General features: G+C 54.6%; 1 protein-coding gene across 2 annotated transcripts in view; it reads right to left on the reverse strand.

The window, feature by feature from the left end:
- Positions 1 to 581: 581 nt before the first annotated feature.
- TTC31 (tetratricopeptide repeat domain 31) overlaps positions 582 to 20,977 on the reverse strand; it is a 36,479-nt gene continuing 16,083 nt past the window's right edge. For both annotated transcript variants that reach the window (XM_040331005.1, XM_040330931.1), the window contains exons 8-16: positions 20,768 to 20,816; positions 20,259 to 20,349; positions 19,963 to 20,104; positions 10,203 to 10,304; positions 5,471 to 5,540; positions 4,829 to 4,967; positions 4,669 to 4,743; positions 3,538 to 3,640; positions 582 to 744 (exon numbers count right to left, since the gene is read on the reverse strand). In XM_040331005.1, the coding sequence (XP_040186939.1) occupies positions 649 to 744; positions 3,538 to 3,640; positions 4,669 to 4,743; positions 4,829 to 4,967; positions 5,471 to 5,540; positions 10,203 to 10,304; positions 19,963 to 20,104; positions 20,259 to 20,349; positions 20,768 to 20,816 (867 nt within the window). In that variant the 3' untranslated portion in view covers positions 582 to 648. The remainder of the gene's footprint in view (positions 745 to 3,537; positions 3,641 to 4,668; positions 4,744 to 4,828; positions 4,968 to 5,470; positions 5,541 to 10,202; positions 10,305 to 19,962; positions 20,105 to 20,258; positions 20,350 to 20,767; positions 20,817 to 20,977) is intronic.

Here is a 20,977-nt window from a genome sequence, read left to right on the forward strand (position 1 = left end):
TGCAGGACACGGTAGTAGTAGAAGTGTAGTAGTGAAGCACAGTGGTGGTCAGACGTGACGTAAGTCGGAGATGTAGCCGCCCATCTCCTGCAGTTGCGGGTCACTGACATATCACCCCGGTACCTCTCCCCCGCACACAGGAACCGTTATTTAGAAGAACTTTCCTTTATTATTACATTCGATTGATGAATTGCGCCGTCTCCTGATAAATGGGCGGGGCCACTTCCTGCATAGCAGTCATAACAAACATCCCAATTTAAGGCAATTTTTTAGGAACAAATATGGCGGAGGCCGCCGCTGCTGAAAATGCCAGTCGCCTAACGGCCATGCCAACATTCCGGGGTCTACATGGAGCCCATTCCTCCTTAAAGGCACAGGGACACACCGGAGGCCCAGCAGAGAAAGATGGCAGCCGAAGGCCTTCGGTGCGCCCCCCGGCACCAAATCCACCCACCCCTCCAATCACAGCGGACCTGGAGGGGCGGATCATAAGAATATGAAGGTTTAATGACTCCATGTAGTCAGAGGATCAGCCTGACAACCGGCATGTTCAAAACAACAAAGAGGAGCTCAGCCAATGGCAACAGGAATTCAGCACTTTAATGGCAACGATCGATTAATTGGCATCTCGGAGTTCCGCAAAGTCCGTCACTTCCCAATCTTTCTGGCTGCGGGAGCTGCGGCCCCATTATGTTCCGGATTCCTCAACTGTAGAACAAGCGAGGTTCCCTCCACATTCAGCCCCTGCGGAGACGTGAGAAGGCGGGAGGAGACGTGAGAAGGCGGGGAAGGAGACGTGAGAAGGCGGGGAAGGAGACGTGAGAAGGCGGGGAAGGAGACGTGAGAAGGCGGGGAAGGAGACGTGAGAAGGCGGGGAAGGAGACGTGAGAAGGCGGGGAAGGAGACGTGAGAAGGCGGGGAAGGAGACGTGAGAAGGCGGGGAAGGAGACGTGAGAAGGCGGGGAAGGAGACGTGAGAAGGCGGGGAAGGAGACGTGAGAAGGCGGGGAAGGAGACGTGAGAAGGCGGGGAAGGAGACGTGAGAAGGCGGGGAAGGAGACGTGAGAAGGCGGGGAAGGAGACGTGAGAAGGCGGGGAAGGAGACGTGAGAAGGCGGGGGAGGAGACGTGAGAAGGCGGGGGAGGAGACGTGAGAAGGCGGGGGAGGAGACGTGAGAAGGCGGGGGAGGAGACGTGAGAAGGCGGGGGAGGAGACGTGAGAAGGCGGGGGAGGAGACGTGAGAAGGCGGGGGAGGAGACGTGAGAAGGCGGGGGAGGAGACATACGTGAGAAGGCGGGGAGGAGACATACGTGAGAAGGCGAGAAGGAGACGCGAGAAGGCGGGGAGGAGACGCGAGAAGGAGACGCGAGAAGGCGGGGAGGAGACGCGAGAAGGCGGGGAGGAGACGCGAGAAGGCGGGGAGGAGACGCGAGAAGGCGGGGAGGAGACGCGAGAAGGCGGGGAGGAGACGCGAGAAGGCGGGGAGGAGACGCGAGAAGGAGAAGGAGACGCGAGAAGGAGAAGGAGACGCGAGAAGGCGGGAGGAGACATGAGAATAGAGGAGATGGTGGGTAATACAAGCATGATGCTTGAAGACAGAAGGCCAGCGACAGGAGCAGACTGGGTGGCTGGCAGCAGGGGAGCAGCGGGCTGGGCGAATGGTGGCAGGGGAGGACTGGGCAGCTGGGTAGCACCAGGCTAGGTGAGAGGGGAATGGTAGACTGGCGGGAGGGGAGCAGCGGGCTGGGCAGTTGGCAGCAGCGGGTTGGGCGGCAGGGGAGCAGAGGCCTGGGAAGCCGGGAGGACTGGGCGGCCAGGGGCAGGGTAGGAGTGGGCTAGGTGACAGGGCAGCAGAAGACTAGGCGGCTGGCGAGCAGTGGACTAGGCGGCTGGCGAGCAGTGGACTAGGCGGCTGGCGAGCAGTGGACTAGGCGGCTGGCGAGCAGTGGACTAGGCGGCTGGCGAGCAGTGGACTAGGCGGCTGGCGAGCAGTGGACTAGGCGGCTGGCGAGCAGTGGACTAGGCGGCTGGCGAGCAGTGGACTAGGCGGCTGGCGAGCAGTGGACTAGGCGGCTGGCGAGCAGTGGACTAGGCGGCTGGCGAGCAGTGGACTAGGCGGCTGGCGAGCAGTGGACTAGGCGGCTGGCGAGCAGTGGGCTAGGCGGCAGGGGAGCAGTGGGCTAGGCGGCAGGGGAGCAGTGGGCTAGGCGGCTGGCGGCAGGGGAGCAGTGGACTAGGCGGCTGGCGAGCAGTGGACTAGGCGGCTGGCGAGCAGTGGACTAGGCGGCTGGCGAGCAGTGGACTAGGCGGCTGGCGAGCAGTGGACTAGGCGGCTGGCGCGCAGTGGACTAGGCGGCTGGCGAGCAGTGGACTAGGCGGCTGGCGAGCAGTGGACTAGGCGGCTGGCGAGCAGTGGACTAGGCGGCTGGCGAGCAGTGGACTAGGCGGCTGGCGAGCAGTGGACTAGGCGGCTGGCGAGCAGTGGAGCAGTGGGCTAGGCGGCTGGCGAGCAGTGGGCTAGGCGGCTGGCGAGCAGTGGGCTAGGCGGCTGGCGAGCAGTGGACTAGGCGGCTGGCGAGCAGTGGACTAGGCGGCTGGCGAGCAGTGGACTAGGCGGCTGGCGAGCAGTGGACTAGGCGGCTGGCGAGCAGTGGACTAGGCGGCTGGCGAGCAGTGGGCTAGGCGGCTGGCGGCAGGGGAGCAGTGGGCTAGGCGGCTGGCGGCAGGGGAGCAGTGGGCTAGGCGGCAGGGGAGCAGTGGGCTAGGCGGCTGGCGAGCAGTGGACTAGGCGGCAGGGGAGCAGTGGACTAGGCGGCTGGCGGCAGGGGAGCAGTGGGCTAGGCGGCAGGGGAGCAGTGGGCTAGGCGGCAGGGGAGCAGTGGGCTAGGCGGCTGGCGAGCAGGGGACTAGGCGGCTGGCGAGCAGGGGACTAGGCGGCAGGGGAGCAGTGGACTAGGCGGCTGGCGAGCAGGGGACTAGGCGGCAGGGGAGCAGGGGACTAGGCGGCAGGGGAGCAGTGGACTAGGCGGCAGGGGAGCAGGGGACTAGGCGGCAGGGGAGCAGGGGACTAGGCGGCAGGGGAGCAGGGGACTAGGCGGCAGGGGACTAGGCGGCAGGGGAGCAGTGGACTAGGCGGCTGGGGAGCAGTGGACTAGGCGGCTGGGGAGCAGGGGACTAGGCGGCAGGGGAGCAGTGGACTAGGCGGCAGGGGAGCAGGGGACTAGGCGGCAGGGGAGCAGTGGACTAGGTGGCAGGGGAGCAGTGGACTAGGCGGCTGGCGGCAGGGGAGCAGTGGACTAGGCGGCTGGCGGCAGGGGAGCAGTGGACTAGGCGACTAGCGGCAGGGGACTAGGCGGCTGGCGGCAGGGGAGCAGTGGACTAGGCGGCAGGGGAGCAGAAGACTGGACGGTCAGTGGCAGTGGACTGAGTGGCCAGTGGCGTGGCAGAGCAGGAGCGATCCGAGTGGCCGATGACGGGAGGGGGAGGGGAACAGTTATTAGGAAAGATCGGTTATTAGACACAGAGGAAGACTCGGTACCTGCAGAGAGAAGAACGCAGCTTCAGCCGACTCCTTACTGGTGTAGTTTATAAAAGCGCACGTTCTGCCATAGAGTATGCGGATCGAGTGGATGAGGCCAAACCTGGAAGGACAGAGAATGAGAGAAGAGGTCAGAGATCGCAGAGTACGAGAGAAGAGGTCAGAGATCGCAGAGTACGAGAGAAGAGGTCAGAGATCACAGAGTATGAGAAGAGGTCAGAGTACGAGAGAAGAGGTCAGAGTACGAGAGAAGAGGTCAGAGATCGCAGAGTATGAGAGAAGAGGTCAGAGATCGCAGAGTATGAGAAGAGGTCAGAGATCACAGAGTACGAGAAGAGGTCAGAGATCGCAGAGTATGAGAGAAGAGGTCAGAGATAACAGAGTACGAGAGAAGAGGTCAGAGATCGCAGAGTACGAGAAGAGGTCAGAGATAACAGAGTACGAGAGAAGAGGTCAGAGATCACGGAGTATGAGAAGAGGTCAGAGATCGCAGAGTATGAGAAGAGGTCAGAGATCACGGAGTATGAGAAGAGGTCAGAGATCGCAGAGTATGAGAAGAGGTCAGAGATCGCAGAGTATGAGAAGAGGTCAGAGATCGCAGAGTATGAGAAGAGGTCAGAGATCACGGAGTATGAGAAGAGGTCAGAGATCGCAGAGTATGAGAAGAGGTCAGAGATCGCAGAGTATGAGAAGAGGTCAGAGATCACGGAGTATGAGAAGAGGTCAGAGATCGCAGAGTATGAGAAGAGGTCAGAGATCGCAGAGTATGAGAAGAGGTCAGAGATCGCAGAGTATGAGAAGAGGTCAGAGATCGCAGAGTATGAGAAGAGGTCAGAGATCGCAGAGTATGAGAAGAGGTCAGAGATAACAGAGTACGAGAGAAGAGGTCAGAGATCGTAGAGTACGAGAAGAGGTCAGAGATCACGGAGTATGAGAAGAGGTCAGAGATCACGGAGTATGAGAAGAGGTCAGAGATCACGGAGTATGAGAAGAGGTCAGAGATCACGGAGTACGAGAAGAGGTCAGAGATCACGGAGTATGAGAAGAGGTCAGAGATCACGGAGTATGAGAAGAGGTCAGAGATCGCAGAGTATGAGAAGAGGTCAGAGATAAAGTACGAGAACAACTTACGGCTCAAACTTGGATCGTAGGACGTCCTCCGTTATTTTATTGGAGACGTTCCCAACCCAGATGGGATAAAGTTTACTGGAAAGAGAAGGAAGCACTGAGTGACCCGTACCAGCGACTACCACCGACAACCTCGGCCTTCCCAGACCCCGCCCCCAAGTACCTGTGGACCACGGCATTGGACGTGATATTGAGGGGCGGACCTCGGGCAGCAGCTTCTACCGCCGATTTACTGGGATCGTATTTTGTATTATAGATGTTGCGAGGCACAAAGACTTTATTATTCTCTCCAGGCACAGAGGCTGAAAAGACAACGAGAGAGAGATGGAGGATGGGCAGAATTGGGTGACCCGGCGCCCAGAGACCTTCACCATACTTACTGAGGAGGGTGGCCGGGGGGCGGTACTGAGAACCTTCACCATACTTACTGAGGAGGGTGGCCGGGGGGCTGAGGGGGGCGGTACTGAGAACCTTCACCATACTTACTGAGGAGGGTGGCTGGGGGGCTGAGGGGGGCGGTACTGAGAACCTTCACCATACTTACTGAGGAGGGTGACCGGGGGGCTGAGGGGGGCGGTACTGAGAACCTTCACCATACTTACTGAGGAGGGTGACTGGGGGGCGGTACCGAGAACCTTCACCATACTTACTGAGGAGGGTGACCGGGGGGGCGGTACTGAGAACCTTCACCATACTTACTGAGGAGGGTGACTGGGGGGCGGTACCGAGAACCTTCATCATATTTACTGAGGAGGGTGGCTGGGGGGCTGAGGGGGGCGGTACTGAGAACCTTGACCATACTTACTGAGGAGGGTGGCCGGGGGGCTGAGGGGGGCGGTACTGAGAACCTTCACTCTGGTGGAAGTTACCAACTCCTGTATGAAGAAAGGTGAGAAGAAGAACTTGTTATAAAATGTGCCGGAAATCGAGGAGTCCATTGAGGGACACAGGAAGTTGTGTCATGTCGGGTTATACTGCCACCTAGAGGAGGACGCCTAGACGGCCCATTATAACCACTTCTAATCCCAGCATGGCTCAGTTGTGTGGCAAGGCAGTATCAAAAGCATGATCACAAAGCTGAGGGTGGGGGGGGGGGGGTGTGTCCCTCAGTGGACTCCAGTAAGTCCCTTTTTCATCCATTGAGGGACACGGGAAGTCCTGACTGTTGGGATGTCTAAAGAAAAAACAGTTCAACAGAGGGGTGGGCAACAGCAAACAAAACCCTAACAAGCTCCCAAAAACAGGTAGAACTTGGCGGGCGTGCGTTCTCCTGGCAGAACTTGGTGGGCGTGCGCTCTCCTGGCAGAACTTGGCGGGCGTGCGCTCTCCTGGCAGAACTTGGCGGGCGTGCGCTCTCCTGGCAGAACTGGGCGGGCGTGCGCTCTCCTGGCAGAACTTGGCGAGCGTGCGCTCTCCTGCTAGAACTTGGCGAGCGTGCGAGGCCGTCTCCTTCTGGTAGAACTCGGCGAGGCCGCGTCTTTCTGGTAGAGCTTGGCGAGGCCGCGTCCTTCTGGTAGAACTTGGCGAGGCCGCGTCTTTCTGGTAGAACTTGGCGAGCGCGCGTCCTTCCGGTAGAACTTGGTGAGGCCGTGTCCTTCCGGTAGAACTTTGGCGAGGCCGCGTCCTTCTGGTAGAACTTGGCGAGGCCGCGTCCTTCTGGTAGAACATGGCGAGGCCGTGTCCTTCTGGTAGAACTTGGCGAGGCCGTGTCCTTCTGGTAGAACTTGGCGAGGCCGTGTCCTTCTGGTAGAACTTGGCGAGGCCGTGTCCTTCTGGTAGAACTTGGCGAGGCCGTGTCCTTCCGGTAGAACTTGGCGAGGCCGTGTCCTTCCGGTAGAACTTGGTGAAGGTTCAGGCCCCTTTGCAAGCTCTGGGTGGTTCGAGCTACATGGGCGGTCAAAGCTGCGCAAACTGTTCCCTCAACAGGAGGTCATCCAGATATTCCACAACGGGAATGCCTCGGCAAGGCCGACACAGGGGCCAGAACCACGATCAACAATTTGAAGAAGATAGGCCGAACGTTGAGTCACCAAAATGAAAGTGGCTGCTGGGAATTGGGCAAAAAATATAGGGAAAAAACCTAAGGGGCCATAGACCTCCCCGTCGTAACGCCATCAGATGCTGTACAATAACCGAATCCTGTACTGCAGAGGACCGCCCCTTAGGCGTGCCTTAGCTTTAAGTTGACCCTGACATTCTACTCCTGAAGGTGGCGGCCTCAAACCCATTCGTGATTTAGTGAAGCGATTTCCTTCAATGAAAATGTTTGAGAAAAACGTGACTTGATAAAACGATTTCGAACACCTAATGACGTCATTGCCGACGAAACCAGTTGGATGGAGTTTAGGGATTGTGTGGAGAGGGAGGAGTCTGTTGGTTGTGCCGTTTTAGCCAGGAGATTGGTGAATGGTGCAGCAGGAATAAGGAGCTGATATACAGCACTGCCCTCTTGAGGACATCCCATGCGTGTATCTCTTATGCCACAATAAAAGGTGTATTACGGAGAGCACTATGTATCTTTTTCTTTGTAAGGAGATGATGTACAGCACTGCCCTCTTGAGACCATCCCATGAGTGGTAAGTCTTTATGCCACAATAAAAGGTTTAATTGTGGCTTAAAGAGATACATCATCTCCATACAAAGAAAAAGACACCTAGTGCTCTCCGTAATAAACCTTTTTTTGCAGAGAGCACTATGTTTTTTTTCCCTTTGTAAAGCAGCTTGGAAGTAATGAACCAATAAGGGAGCCAGGAGCGAAATTTTAGCTTGCGGTCGATGGAAACCACGTCCCGCATGCGCACACGCGCGATATACTAGATGTCCAAGCTGCCTCAATTGTTTATTTTGTTTGACAGTTCCTGTATACTCCTGTAGGTGGAAATATAACCCAACAGTCTCTGAATTCCCATCTCTCTCAATGGACAAGAAAGAAAAATCAATGAGGGATTCTACCAGTCAATCAGAGACCTCATATCATTGGTGGGCTTAGAAGAAAGGGGAAGGCCATGAGGCCAGGACGGATATGAGGGAAATCTGATTGGTAGATGTGTGTGGGGTCTCCGGGGGGGACGGAAGACACACAGAGGGGGGCGAGGACGGCACACAGAGGGGGGCGAGGACGGCGCACAGAGGGGGGCGAGGACGGCGCACAGAGGGGCGAGGAAGTCACACAGAGGGGGGCGAGGAAGTCACACAGAGGGGGGGACAGGAAGGCACACAGAGGGGGGAGAGGACGGCACACAGAGGGGGGCGAGGACGGCACACAGAGGGGGGCGAGGACGGCACACAGAGGGGGAGCGAGGACGGCACACAGAGGGGGAGCGAGGACGGCACACAGAGGGGAGCGAGGACGGCACACAGAGGGGGGCGAGGACGGCACACAGAGGGGGAGCGAGGACGGCACACAGAGGGGAGCGAGGACGGCACACAGAGGGGGGGCGAGGACGGCACACAGAGGGGGGGCGAGGACGGCACACAGAGGGGGGGCGAGGACGGCACACAGAGGGGGGGCGAGGACGGCACACAGAGGGGGGGCGAGGACGGCACACAGAGGGGGGGCGAGGACGGCACACAGAGGGGGGGCGAGGACGGCACACAGAGGGGGGGCGAGGACGGCACACAGAGGGGGGGCGAGGACGGCACACAGAGGGGGGGCGAGGACGGCACACAGAGGGGGGGCGAGGACGGCACACAGAGGGGGGGCGAGGACGGCACACAGAGGGGGGGCGAGGACGGCACACAGAGGGGGGGCGAGGAAGGCACACAGAGGGGGGGCGAGGAAGGCACACAGAGGGGGGGCGAGGAAGGCACACAGAGGGGGGACAGGAAGGCACACAGAGGGGGGACAGGAAGGCACACAGAGGGGGGACAGGAAGGCACACAGAGGGGGGGCGGAGGAAGGCACACAGAGGGGGGCGGAGGAAGGCACACAGAGGGGGGCGAAGGAAGGCACACAGAGGGGGGACAGGAAGGCACACAGAGGGGGGCGGAGGAAGGCACACAGAGGGGGGACAGGAAGGCACACAGAGGGGGGCGAGGAAGGCACACAGAGGGGGGCGGAGGAAGGCACACAGAGGGGGGCGGAGGAAGGCACACAGAGGGGGCGGAGGAAGGCACACAGAGGGGGGCGGAGGAAGGCACACAGAGGGGGGCGGAGGAAGGCACACAGAGGGGGCGGAGGAAGGCACACAGAGGGGGGCGGAGGAAGGCACACAGAGGGGGGCGGAGGAAGGCACACAGAGGGGGGACAGGAAGGCACACAGAGGGGGGCGGAGGAAGGCACACAGAGGGGGGCGGAGGAAGGCACACAGAGGGGTGCGAGGAAGGCACACAGAGGGGTGCGAGGAAGGCACACAGAGGGGTGCGAGGAAGGCACACAGAGGGGGGCGGAGGAAGGCACACAGAGGGGTGCGAGGAAGGCACACAGAGGGGTGCGAGGAAGGCACACAGAGGGGTGCGAGGAAGGCACACAGAGGGGTGCGAAGAAGGCACACAGAGGGGTGCGAGGAAGGCACACAGAGGGGGGACAGGAAGGCACACAGAGGGGTGCGAGGAAGGCACACAGAGGGGGGACAGGAAGGCACACAGAGGGGGGACAGGAAGGCACACAGAGGGGGGACAGGAAGGCACACAGAGGGGGGACAGGAAGGCACACAGAGGGGGGACAGGAAGGCACACAGAGGGGGGCGGAGGAAGGCACACAGAGGGGGGGCGGAGGAAGGCACACAGAGGGGGGACAGGAAGGCACACAGAGGGGGGACAGGAAGGCACACAGAGCGGGGACAGGAAGGCACACAGAGGGGGGACAGGAAGGCACACAGAGGGGGGACAGGAAGGCACACAGAGGGGGGACAGGAAGGCACACAGAGGGGGGACAGGAAGGCACACAGAGGGGGGACAGGAAGGCACACAGAGGGGGGACAGGAAGGCACACAGAGGGGGGACAGGAAGGCACACAGAGGGGGGACAGGAAGGCACACAGAGGGGGACGGAAGACACACAGAGGGGGACAGAAGGGACACAGAGGGGGACGAGGAAGGCACACAGAGGGGGACGAGGAAGGCACACAGAGGGGGACGAGGAAGGCACACAGAGGGGGACGAGGAAGGCACACAGAGGGGGACGAGGAAGGCAAACAGAGGGGGACGAGGAAGGCACACAGAGGGGGGCGAGGAAGGCACACAGAGGGGATGAGGACGACACACAGAGGGGGACGAGGAGGACACACAGAGGGGGGCGAGGAGGACACACAGAGGGGGGCGAGGAGGACACACAGAGGGGGGCGAGGAGGACACACAGAGGGGGGACGAGGACGACACACAGAGGGGGGCGAGGAGGACACACAGAGGGGGGCGAGGAGGACACACAGAGGGGGGCGAGGAGGACACACAGAGAGGGGATGAGGACGACACACAGAGGGGGACGAGGAGGACACACAGAGGGGGGACAGGAAGGCACACAGAGGGGGGACAGGAAGGCACACAGAGGGGGGACAGGAAGGCACACAGAGGGGGGCGAGGAGGACACAGACACCTCACCTGCAGTTTCTGCTGACAGTTCAGGATTTCTCCAGCCGCTTCTACATGATTTATATCAAATAATAACACCTGCTGGAACGCCAAAATGGCCTCCGGATATCGCTGGAGAGAGGAGGAGAAGAGCGGATTAGATAAAAAAAAGAGAAGAGGACATCGGGGGAGAGAAAACAAAACTACAGAGAGGAGAATGGTGGGATAGATGAGGAGAGAGAAGAGGAGAATGGTGGGATAGATGGAGAAGAGGAGAATGGTGGGATAGATGGAGAAGAGGAGAATGGTGGGATAGATGGAGAAGAGGAGAATGGTGGGATAGATGGAGAGAGAAGAGGAGAATGGTGGGATAGATGGAGAGAGAGAAGAGGAGAATGGTGGGATAGATGGAGGAGAGAGAAGAGGAGAATGGAGGGATAGATGAGGAGAGAGAAGAGGAGAATGGTGGGATAGATGGAGAGAGAAGAGGAGAATGGTGGGATAGATGGAGAGAGAAGAGGAGAATGGTGGGATAGATGGAGAGAGAAGAGGAGAATGGTGGGATAGATGGAGAGAGAAGAGGAGAATGGTGGGATAGATGGAGGAGAGAGAAGAGGAGAATGGTGGGATAGATGGGGAGAGAGAAGAGGAGAATGGTGGGATAGATGGAGAGAGAGAGAAGAGGAGAATGGTGGGATAGATGAGGAGAGAGAAGAGGAGAATGGTGGGATAGATGAGGAGAGAGAAGAGGAGAATGGTGGGATAGATGAGGAGAGAGAAGAGGAGAATGGTGGGATAGATGAGGAGAGAGAAGAGGAGAATGGTGGGATAGATGGAGAGAGAGAAGAGGAGAATGGTGGGATAGATGGAGGAGAGAGAAGAGGAGAATGGTGGGATAGATGGAGAGAGAGAAGAGGAGAATGGTGGGATAGATGGAGAGAGAAGAGGAGAATGGTGGGATAGATGAGGAGAGAGAAGAGGAGAATGGTGGGATAGATGGAGAGAGAGAAGAGGAGAATGGTGGGATAGATGGGGAGAGAGAAGAGGAGAATGGTGGGATAGATGGAGGAGAGAGAAGAGGAGAATGGAGGGATAGATGGAGGAGAGAGAAGAGGAGAATGGTGGGATAGATGAGGAGAGAGAAGAGGAGAATGGTGGGATAGATGAGGAGAGAGAAGAGGAGAATGGTGGGATAGATGGAGAGAGAAGAGGAGAATGGTGGGATAGATGGAGAGAGAAGAGGAGAATGGAGGGATAGATGGAGAGAGAAGAGGAGAATGGTGGGATAGATGGAGAGAGAAGAGGAGAATGGTGGGATAGATGAGGAGAGAGAAGAGGAGAATGGTGGGATAGATGAGGAGAGAAGAGGAGAATGGTGGGATAGATGGAGAGAGAAGAGGAGAATGGTGGGATAGATGGAGAGAGAAGAGGAGAATGGTGGGATAGATGAGGAGAGAGAAGAGGAGAATGGTGGGATAGATGGAGAGAGAGAAGAGGAGAATGGTGGGATAGATGGAGAGAGAAGAGGAGAATGGAGGGATAGATGGAGAGAGAAGAGGAGAATGGTGGGATAGATGGAGAGAGAAGAGGAGAATGGTGGGATAGATGGAGAGAGAGAGAAGAGGAGAATGGTGGGATAGATGGAGGAGAGAGAAGAGGAGAATGGTGGGATAGAGGGAGAGAGAAGAGGAGAAGGGTGGGATAGATGGAGAGAGAAGAGGAGAATGGTGGGATAGATGGAGAGAGAAGAGGAGAATGGAGGGATAGATGGAGAGAGAAGAGGAGAATGGTGGGATAGATGGAGAGAGAAGAGGAGAATGGTGGGATAGATGGAGAGAGAAGAGGAGAATGGTGGGATAGATGGAGAGAGAAGAGGAGAATGGTGGGATAGATGGAGAGAGAAGAGGAGAATGGTGGGATAGATGGAGAGAGAGAAGAGGAGAATGGTGGGATAGATGAGGAGAGAGAAGAGGAGAATGGTGGGATAGATGAGGAGAGAGAAGAGGAGAATGGTGGGATAGAGGGAGAGAGAAGAGGAGAATGGTGGGATAGATGGAGAGAGAAGAGGAGAATGGTGGGATAGATGAGGAGAGAGAAGAGGAGAATGGTGGGATAGATGGAGGAGAGAGAAGAGGAGAATGGTGGGATAGATGGAGAGAGAGAAGAGGAGAATGGTGGGATAGATGAGGAGAGAGAAGAGGAGAATGGTGGGATAGATGAGGAGAGAGAAGAGGAGAATGGTGGGATAGATGGAGAGAGAAGAGGAGAATGGTGGGATAGATGAGGAGAGAGAAGAGGAGAATGGTGGGATAGATGGAGGAGAGAGAAGAGGAGAATGGTGGGATAGATGAGGAGAGAGAAGAGGAGAATGGTGGGATAGATGGAGAGAGAAGAGGAGAATGGTGGGATAGATGAGGAGAGAGAAGAGGAGAATGGTGGGATAGATGGGGAGAGAGAAGAGGAGAATGGTGGGATAGATGGAGAGAGAAGAGGAGAATGGTGGGATAGATGAGGAGAGAGAAGAGGAGAATGGAGGGATAGATGAGGAGAGAGAAGAGGAGAATGGTGGGATAGATGGAGAGAGAGAAGAGGAGAATGGTGGGATAGATGGAGAGAGAAGAGGAGAATGGTGGGATAGATGGAGAGAGAAGAGGAGAATGGTGGGATAGATGAGGAGAGAGAAGAGGAGAATGGTGGGATAGATGAGGAGAGAGAAGAGGAGAATGGTGGGATAGATGGAGGAGAGAGAAGAGGAGAATGGTGGGATAGATGAGGAGAGAGAAGAGGAGAATGGAGGGATAGATGAGGAGAGAGAAGAGGAGAATGGTGGGATAGATGAGGAGAGAGAAGAGGAGAATGGTGGGATAGATGGAGAGAGAAGAGGAGAATGGTGGGATAGATGGAGAGAGAAGAGGAGAATGGAGGGATAGATGAGGAGAGAGAAGAGGAGAATGGTGGGATAGATGGAGAGAGAAGAGGAGAATGGTGGGATAGATGGAGAGAGAAGAGGAGAATGGTGGGATAGATGGAGAGAGAAGAGGAGAATGGTGGGATAGATGAGGAGAGAGAAGAGGAGAATGGTGGGATAGATGAGGAGAGAGAAGAGGAGAATGGTGGGATAGATGAGGAGAGAGAAGAGGAGAATGGTGGGATAGATGGAGAGAGAAGAGGAGAATGGTGGGATAGATGAGGAGAGAGAAGAGGAGAATGGTGGGATAGATGGAGAGAGAAGAGGAGAATGGTGGGATAGATGGAGAGAGAAGAGGAGAATGGAGGGATAGATGGAGAGAGAGAAGAGGAGAATGGTGGGATAGATGGAGAGAGAAGAGGAGAATGGTGGGATAGATGGAGAGAGAAGAGGAGAATGGTGGGATAGATGAGGAGAGAGAAGAGGAGAATGGTGGGATAGATGAGGAGAGAGAAGAGGAGAATGGTGGGATAGATGGAGAGAGAGAGGAGAATGGTGGGATAGATGAGGAGAGAGAAGAGGAGAATGGTGGGATAGATGAGGAGAGAGAAGAGGAGAATGGTGGGATAGATGGAGAGAGAAGAGGAGAATGGTGGATAGATGGAGAGAGAAGAGGAGAATGGTGGGATAGATGAGGAGAGAGAAGAGGAGAATGGTGGGATAGATGAGGAGAGAGAAGAGGAGAATGGTGGGATAGATGGAGAGAGAAGAGGAGAACGGTGGGATAGATGAGGAGAGAGAAGAGGAGAACGGTGGGATAGATGGAGAGAGAAGAGGAGAATGGTGGGATAGATGAGGAGAGAGAAGAGGAGAATGGAGGGATAGATGGAGAGAGAAGAGGAGAATGGAGGGATAGAGGGAGAGAGAAGAGGAGAATGGAGGGATAGATGAGGAGAGAGAAGAGGAGAATGGTGGGATAGATGGAGAGAGAAGAGGAGAATGGTGGGATAGATGAGGAGAGAGAAGAGGAGAATGGTGGGATAGATGGAGAGAGAAGAGGAGAATGGTGGGATAGATGAGGAGAGAGAAGAGGAGAATGGTGGGATAGATGGAGAGAGAAGAGGAGAATGGTGGGATAGATGGAGAGAGAAGAGGAGAATGGTGGGATAGATGAGGAGAGAGAAGAGGAGAACGGTGGGATAGATGGAGAGAGAAGAGGAGAATGGTGGGATAGATGAGGAGAGAGAAGAGGAGAATGGAGGGATAGATGGAGAGAGAAGAGGAGAATGGTGGGATAGATGGAGAGAGAAGAGGAGAATGGAGGGATAGATGAGGAGAGAGAAGAGGAGAATGGTGGGATAGATGGAGAGAGAAGAGGAGAATGGTGGGATAGATGGAGAGAGAAGAGGAGAATGGTGGGATAGATGAGGAGAGAGAAGAGGAGAATGGTGGGATAGATGAGGAGAGAGAGGAGAATGGTGGGATAGATGAGGAGAGAGAAGAGGAGAATGGTGGGATAGATGAGGAGAGAGAAGAGGAGAATGGTGGGATAGATGAGGAGAGAGAAGAGGAGAATGGAGGGATAGATGGAGAGAGAAGAGGAGAATGGAGGGATAGATGGAGAGAGAAGAGGAGAATGGTGGGATAGATGGAGAGAGAGAAGAGGAGAATGGAGGGATAGATGAGGAGAGAGAAGAGGAGAATGGTGGGATAGATGGAGAGAGAAGAGGAGAATGGTGGGATAGATGAGGAGAGAGAAGAGGAGAATGGTGGGATAGATGGAGAGAGAAGAGGAGAATGGTGGGATAGATGGAGAGAGAAGAGGAGAATGGTGGGATAGATGGAGAGAGAGAAGAGGAGAATGGTGGGATAGATGAGGAGAGAGAAGAGGAGAATGGAGGGATAGATGGAGAGAGAAGAGGAGAATGGTGGGATAGATGAGGAGAGAGAAGAGGAGAATGGTGGGATAGATGAGGAGAGAGAAGAGGAGAATGGTGGGATAGATGAGAGAGAGAAGAGGAGAATGGTGGGATAGAGAGAGAGAGAAGAGGAGAATGGTGGGATAGATGGAGAGAGAAGAGGAGAATGGTGGGATAGATGAGGAGAGAGAAGAGGAGAATGGTGGGATAGATGAGGAGAGAGAAGAGGAGAATGGAGGGATAGATGGAGAGAGAAGAGGAGAATGGTGGGATAGATGAGGAGAGAGAAGAGGAGAATGGTGGGATAGATGAGGAGAGAGAAGAGGAGAATGGTGGGATAGATGAGGAGAGAAGAGGAGAATGGTGGGATAGATGAGGAGAGAGAAGAGGAGAATGGTGGGATAGATGGAGAGAGAGAAGAGGAGAATGGTGGGATAGATGAGGAGAGAGAAGAGGAGAATGGTGGGATAGATGGAGAGAGAAGAGGAGAATGGTGGGATAGATGGAGAGAGAAGAGGAGAATGGTGGGATAGATGGAGAGAGAAGAGGAGAATGGTGGGATAGATGGAGAGAGAGAAGAGGAGAATGGTGGGATAGATGGAGAGAGAAGAGGAGAATGGTGGGATAGATGAGAGAGAGAAGAGGAGAATGGTGGGATAGATGGAGAGAGAAGAGGAGAATGGTGGGATAGATGAGGAGAGAGAAGAGGAGAATGGTGGGATAGATGGAGAGAGAAGAGGAGAATGGTGGGATAGATGGAGAGAGAAGAGGAGAATGGTGGGATAGATGAGGAGAGAGAAGAGGAGAATGGTGGGATAGATGGAGAGAGAAGAGGAGAATGGTGGGATAGATGGAGAGAGAAGAGGAGAATGGTGGGATAGATGAGGAGAGAGAAGAGGAGAATGGTGGGATAGAGGAGAGAGAGAAGAGGAGAATGGTGGGATAGATGAGGAGAGAGAAGAGGAGAATGGTGGGATAGATGAGGAGAGAGAAGAGGAGAATGGTGGGATAGATGAGGAGAGAGAAGAGGAGAATGGTGGGATAGATGGAGAGAGAAGAGGAGAATGGTGGGATAGATGAGGAGAGAGAAGAGGAGAATGGTGGGATAGATGGAGAGAGAAGAGGAGAATGGTGGGATAGATGAGGAGAGAGAAGAGGAGAATGGTGGGATAGATGGAGAGAGAGAAGAGGAGAATGGTGGGATAGATGGAGAGAGAAGAGGAGAATGGTGGGATAGATGAGGAGAGAGAAGAGGAGAATGGTGGGATAGATGGAGAGAGAAGAGGAGAATGGTGGGATAGATGGAGAGAGAGAAGAGGAGAATGGTGGGATAGATGGAGAGAGAAGAGGAGAATGGTGGGATAGATGAGGAGAGAGAAGAGGAGAATGGTGGGATAGAGGGAGAGAGAGAAGAGGAGAATGGTGGGATAGATGAGGAGAGAGAAGAGGAGAATGGTGGGATAGATGGAGAGAGAAGAGGAGAATGGTGGGATAGATGAGGAGAGAGAAGAGGAGAATGGTGGGATAGATGAGGAGAGAGAAGAGGAGAATGGTGGGATAGATGGAGAGAGAAGAGGAGAATGGTGGGATAGATGAGAGGGAGAAGAGGAGAATGGTGGGATAGATGAGGAGAGAGAAGAGGAGAATGGTGGGATAGATGGAGAGAGAGAGGAGAATGGTGGGATAGATGGAGAGAGAAGAGGAGAATGGTGGGATAGATGGAGAGAGAAGAGGAGAATGGAGGGATAGATGGAGAGAGAAGAGGAGAATGGAGGGATAGATGGAGAGAGAAGAGGAGAATGGTGGGATAGATGGAGAGAGAAGAGGAGAATGGTGGGATAGATGGAGAGAGAGAAGAGGAGAATGGTGGGATAGATGAGGAGAGAGAAGAGGAGAATGGTGGGATAGATGGAGAGAGAAGAGGAGAATGGTGGGATAGATGAGGAGAGAGAAGAGGAGAATGGTGGGATAGATGAGGAGAGAGAAGAGGAGAATGGTGGGATAGATGGAGAGAGAAGAGGAGAATGGTGGGATAGATGGAGAGAGAAGAGGAGAATGGTGGGATAGATGGAGAGAGAAGAGGAGAATGGTGGGATAGATGAGGAGAGAGAAGAGGAGAATGGTGGGATAGATAGAGAGAGAGAAGAGGAGAATGGTGGGATAGATGAGGAGAGAGAAGAGGAGAATGGTGGGATAGATGGAGAGAGAGAAGAGGAGAATGGTGGGATAGATGAGGAGAGAGAAGAGGAGAATGGTGGGATAGATGAGGAGAGAGAAGAGGAGAATGGTGGGATAGATGGAGAGAGAAGAGGAGAATGGTGGGATAGATGAGGAGAGAGAAGAGGAGAATGGTGGGATAGATGAGGAGAGAGAAGAGGAGAATGGTGGGATAGATGAGGAGAGAGAAGAGGAGAATGGTGGGATAGATGAGGAGAGAGAAGAGGAGAATGGTGGGATAGATGGAGAGAGAAGAGGAGAATGGTGGGATAGATGAGGAGAGAGAAGAGGAGAATGGTGGGATAGATGGAGAGAGAGAAGAGGAGAATGGTGGGATAGATGGAGAGAGAAGAGGAGAATGGTGGGATAGATGAGGAGAGAGAAGAGGAGAATGGTGGGATAGATGGAGAGAGAAGAGGAGAATGGTGGGATAGATGGAGAGAGAAGAGGAGAATGGAGGGATAGATGAGGAGAGAGAAGAGGAGAATGGTGGGATAGATGAGGAGAGAGAAGAGGAGAATGGTGGGATAGATGAGAGAGAGAAGAGGAGAATGGTGGGATAGATGAGGAGAGAAGAGGAGAATGGTGGGATAGATGGAGAGAGAGAAGAGGAGAATGGTGGGATAGATGGAGAGAGAGAAGAGGAGAATGGTGGGATAGATGAGGAGAGAGAAGAGGAGAATGGTGGGATAGATGGAGAGAGAAGAGGAGAATGGTGGGATAGATGAGGAGAGAGAAGAGGAGAATGGTGGGATAGATGAGGAGAGAAGAGGAGAATGGTGGGATAGATGGAGAGAGAAGAGGAGAATGGTGGGATAGATGAGGAGAGAGAAGAGGAGAATGGTGGGATAGATGGAGAGAGAAGAGGAGAATGGTGGGATAGATGAGGAGAGAAGAGGAGAATGGTGGGATAGATGGAGAGAGAGAAGAGGAGAATGGTGGGATAGATGGAGAGAGAAGAGGAGAATGGTGGGATAGATGGAGAGAGAGAAGAGGAGAATGGTGGGATAGATGAGAGAGAGAAGAGGAGAATGGTGGGATAGATGGAGAGAGAGAAGAGGAGAATGGTGGGATAGATGAGGAGAGAGAAGAGGAGAATGGTGGGATAGATGGAGAGAGAGAAGAGGAGAATGGTGGGATAGATGAGGAGAGAGAAGAGGAGAATGGTGGGATAGATGAGGAGAGAAGAGGAGAATGGTGGGATAGATGAGGAGAGAGAAGAGGAGAATGGAGGGATAGATGAGGAGAGAGAAGAGGAGAATGGTGGGATAGATGAGGAGAGAGAAGAGGAGAATGGTGGGATAGATGGAGAGAGAAGAGGAGAATGGTGGGATAGATGGAGAGAGAGAAGAGGAGAATGGTGGGATAGATGGAGAGAGAGAAGAGGAGAATGGTGGGATAGATGGAGAGAGAAGAGGAGAATGGTGGGATAGATGGAGAGAGAGAAGAGGAGAATGGTGGGATAGATGAGAGAGAAGAGGAGAATGGTGGGATAGATGGAGGAGAGAAGAGGAGAATGGTGGGATAGATGAGGAGAGAGAAGAGGAGAATGGTGGGATAGATGAGGAGAGAGAAGAGGAGAATGGTGGGATAGATGGAGAGAGAAGAGGAGAATGGTGGGATAGATGAGGAGAGAGAAGAGGAGAATGGTGGGATAGATGAGGAGAGAGAAGAGGAGAATGGAGGGATAGATGAGGAGAGAGAAGAGGAGAATGGTGGGATAGATGAGGAGAGAGAAGAGGAGAATGGTGGGATAGATGGAGAGAGAAGAGGAGAATGGTGGGATAGATGAGGAGAGAGAAGAGGAGAATGGTGGGATAGATGAGGAGAGAGAAGAGGAGAACGGTGGGATAGATGGAGAGAGAAGAGGAGAATGGTGGGATAGATGAGGAGAGAGAAGAGGAGAATGGTGGGATAGATGAGGAGAGAGAAGAGGAGAATGGTGGGATAGATGAGGAGAGAGAAGAGGAGAATGGTGGGATAGATGGAGAGAGAAGAGGAGAATGGTGGGATAGATGGAGGGAGAAGAGGAGAATGGTGGGATAGATGAGGAGAGAGAAGAGGAGAATGGTGGGATAGATGAGGAGAGAGAAGAGGAGAATGGTGGGATAGATGGAGAGAGAAGAGGAGAATGGTGGGATAGATGAGGAGAGAGAAGAGGAGAATGGTGGGATAGATGAGGAGAGAGAAGAGGAGAATGGTGGGATAGATGAGGAGAGAGAAGAGGAGAATGGTGGGATAGATGAGGAGAGAGAAGAGGAGAATGGTGGGATAGATGGAGAGAGAAGAGGAGAATGGTGGGATAGATGAGGAGAGAGAAGAGGAGAATGGTGGGATAGATGAGGAGAGAGAAGAGGAGAATGGTGGGATAGATGAGGAGAGAGAAGAGGAGAATGGTGGGATAGATGGAGAGAGAAGAGGAGAATGGTGGGATAGATGAGGAGAGAGAAGAGGAGAATGGTGGGATAGACGGAGAGAGAAGAGGAGAATGGTGGGATAGACGGAGAGAGAAGAGGAGAATGGTGGGATAGACGGAGAGAGAAGAGGAGAATGGTGGGATAGATGGAGAGAGAAGAGGAGAATGGTGGGATAGATGAGGAGAGAGAAGAGGAGAATGGTGGGATAGACGGAGAAGAGGAGAATGGTGGGATAGACGGAGAAGAGGGCCTTCAGGAGAGAGAAGACAATTGAGGGATCGTCTGATTTTACGGCTGACGAAGCACCAACTGACGCGTTTCGGTTTTACCTTCAGCCCCTTCAGAGCTTTCCCTTTCCGGAAATGGCCCTTCAGAAAATTTGGCTGAAGCATCAGAGCGTTCTGCGCATCCACCAGCGCCTCCTTATACTGGCCGAGGCGGTCATATACGTACGATCGATTCCCCAGAAACCTGCACAGAACACAAACCCCAACACTAAGAGATCTCCAGATAAACGGAATATCACCACAGACCCCCCCCCCCCCCCAGATCTCCCTTACACCCTCAGTGAGTGTTCTCCCATCCCCCAGAGTGCGGTCTGATCCTCGGGGGACGGATATCTCACCTGAACTCCGAGGGGTTTAACTTTATAGCTTCTGTATAATAATGTAAAGCCTCCGGAAACCTCTCCTTGCTCGCCATATTATTACCAATATCTGCAAAGAAACAACCAATATTAGGAAGGGAAGACAGGCAGGATGGAGAGGGGGGCAGGATAGATGGGGGCAGGATAGATGGGGGCAGGATAGATGGGGGCAGGATAGATGGGGGGGGCAGGATAGAGAGGGGGGGGGCAGGATAGAGAGGGGGGGGGGCAGGATAGATGGGGGCAGGATGGAGAGGGGGGGGGGGGGCAGACAGAGAGGGCAAAAGACATGGCCACAGGAAAAAGTGTACATAGCGGCAGGAGGTGGCGCCCACACTGGGAAGTAGAATTGTGGGCCATTCAGACTGTTACAGTGAAGGGTGTGGGCTGGGGGGGGGGGGAGCGGGGGGTGGGGGGGGGGGGGGGGGGGTTTGAGCACTTATAGAATAATACAGCAGGCAAGACTTTCATTCTAGATCTACACTTACTTGCTAAATCCATACTCTCCTGTATCCTAAACCGTTCCAAAATATTCATCTGAAAGAGAGAAAGAGACCCTAAGAACCCCGAGAGAGAGAGAGAGAGGAAGAGACCCTAAGAACCCCGAGAGAGAGGAAGAGACCCCAAGAGAGAGAGGAAGAGACCCTAAGAACCCCAAGAGAGAGGAAGAGACCCCAAGAGAGAGGAAGAGACCCTAA

The sequence above is a fragment of the Rana temporaria genome, chromosome 1, assembly GCF_905171775.1.
Source record: "Rana temporaria chromosome 1, aRanTem1.1, whole genome shotgun sequence".
Classification (NCBI taxonomy): Eukaryota; Metazoa; Chordata; class Amphibia; order Anura; family Ranidae; genus Rana; species Rana temporaria.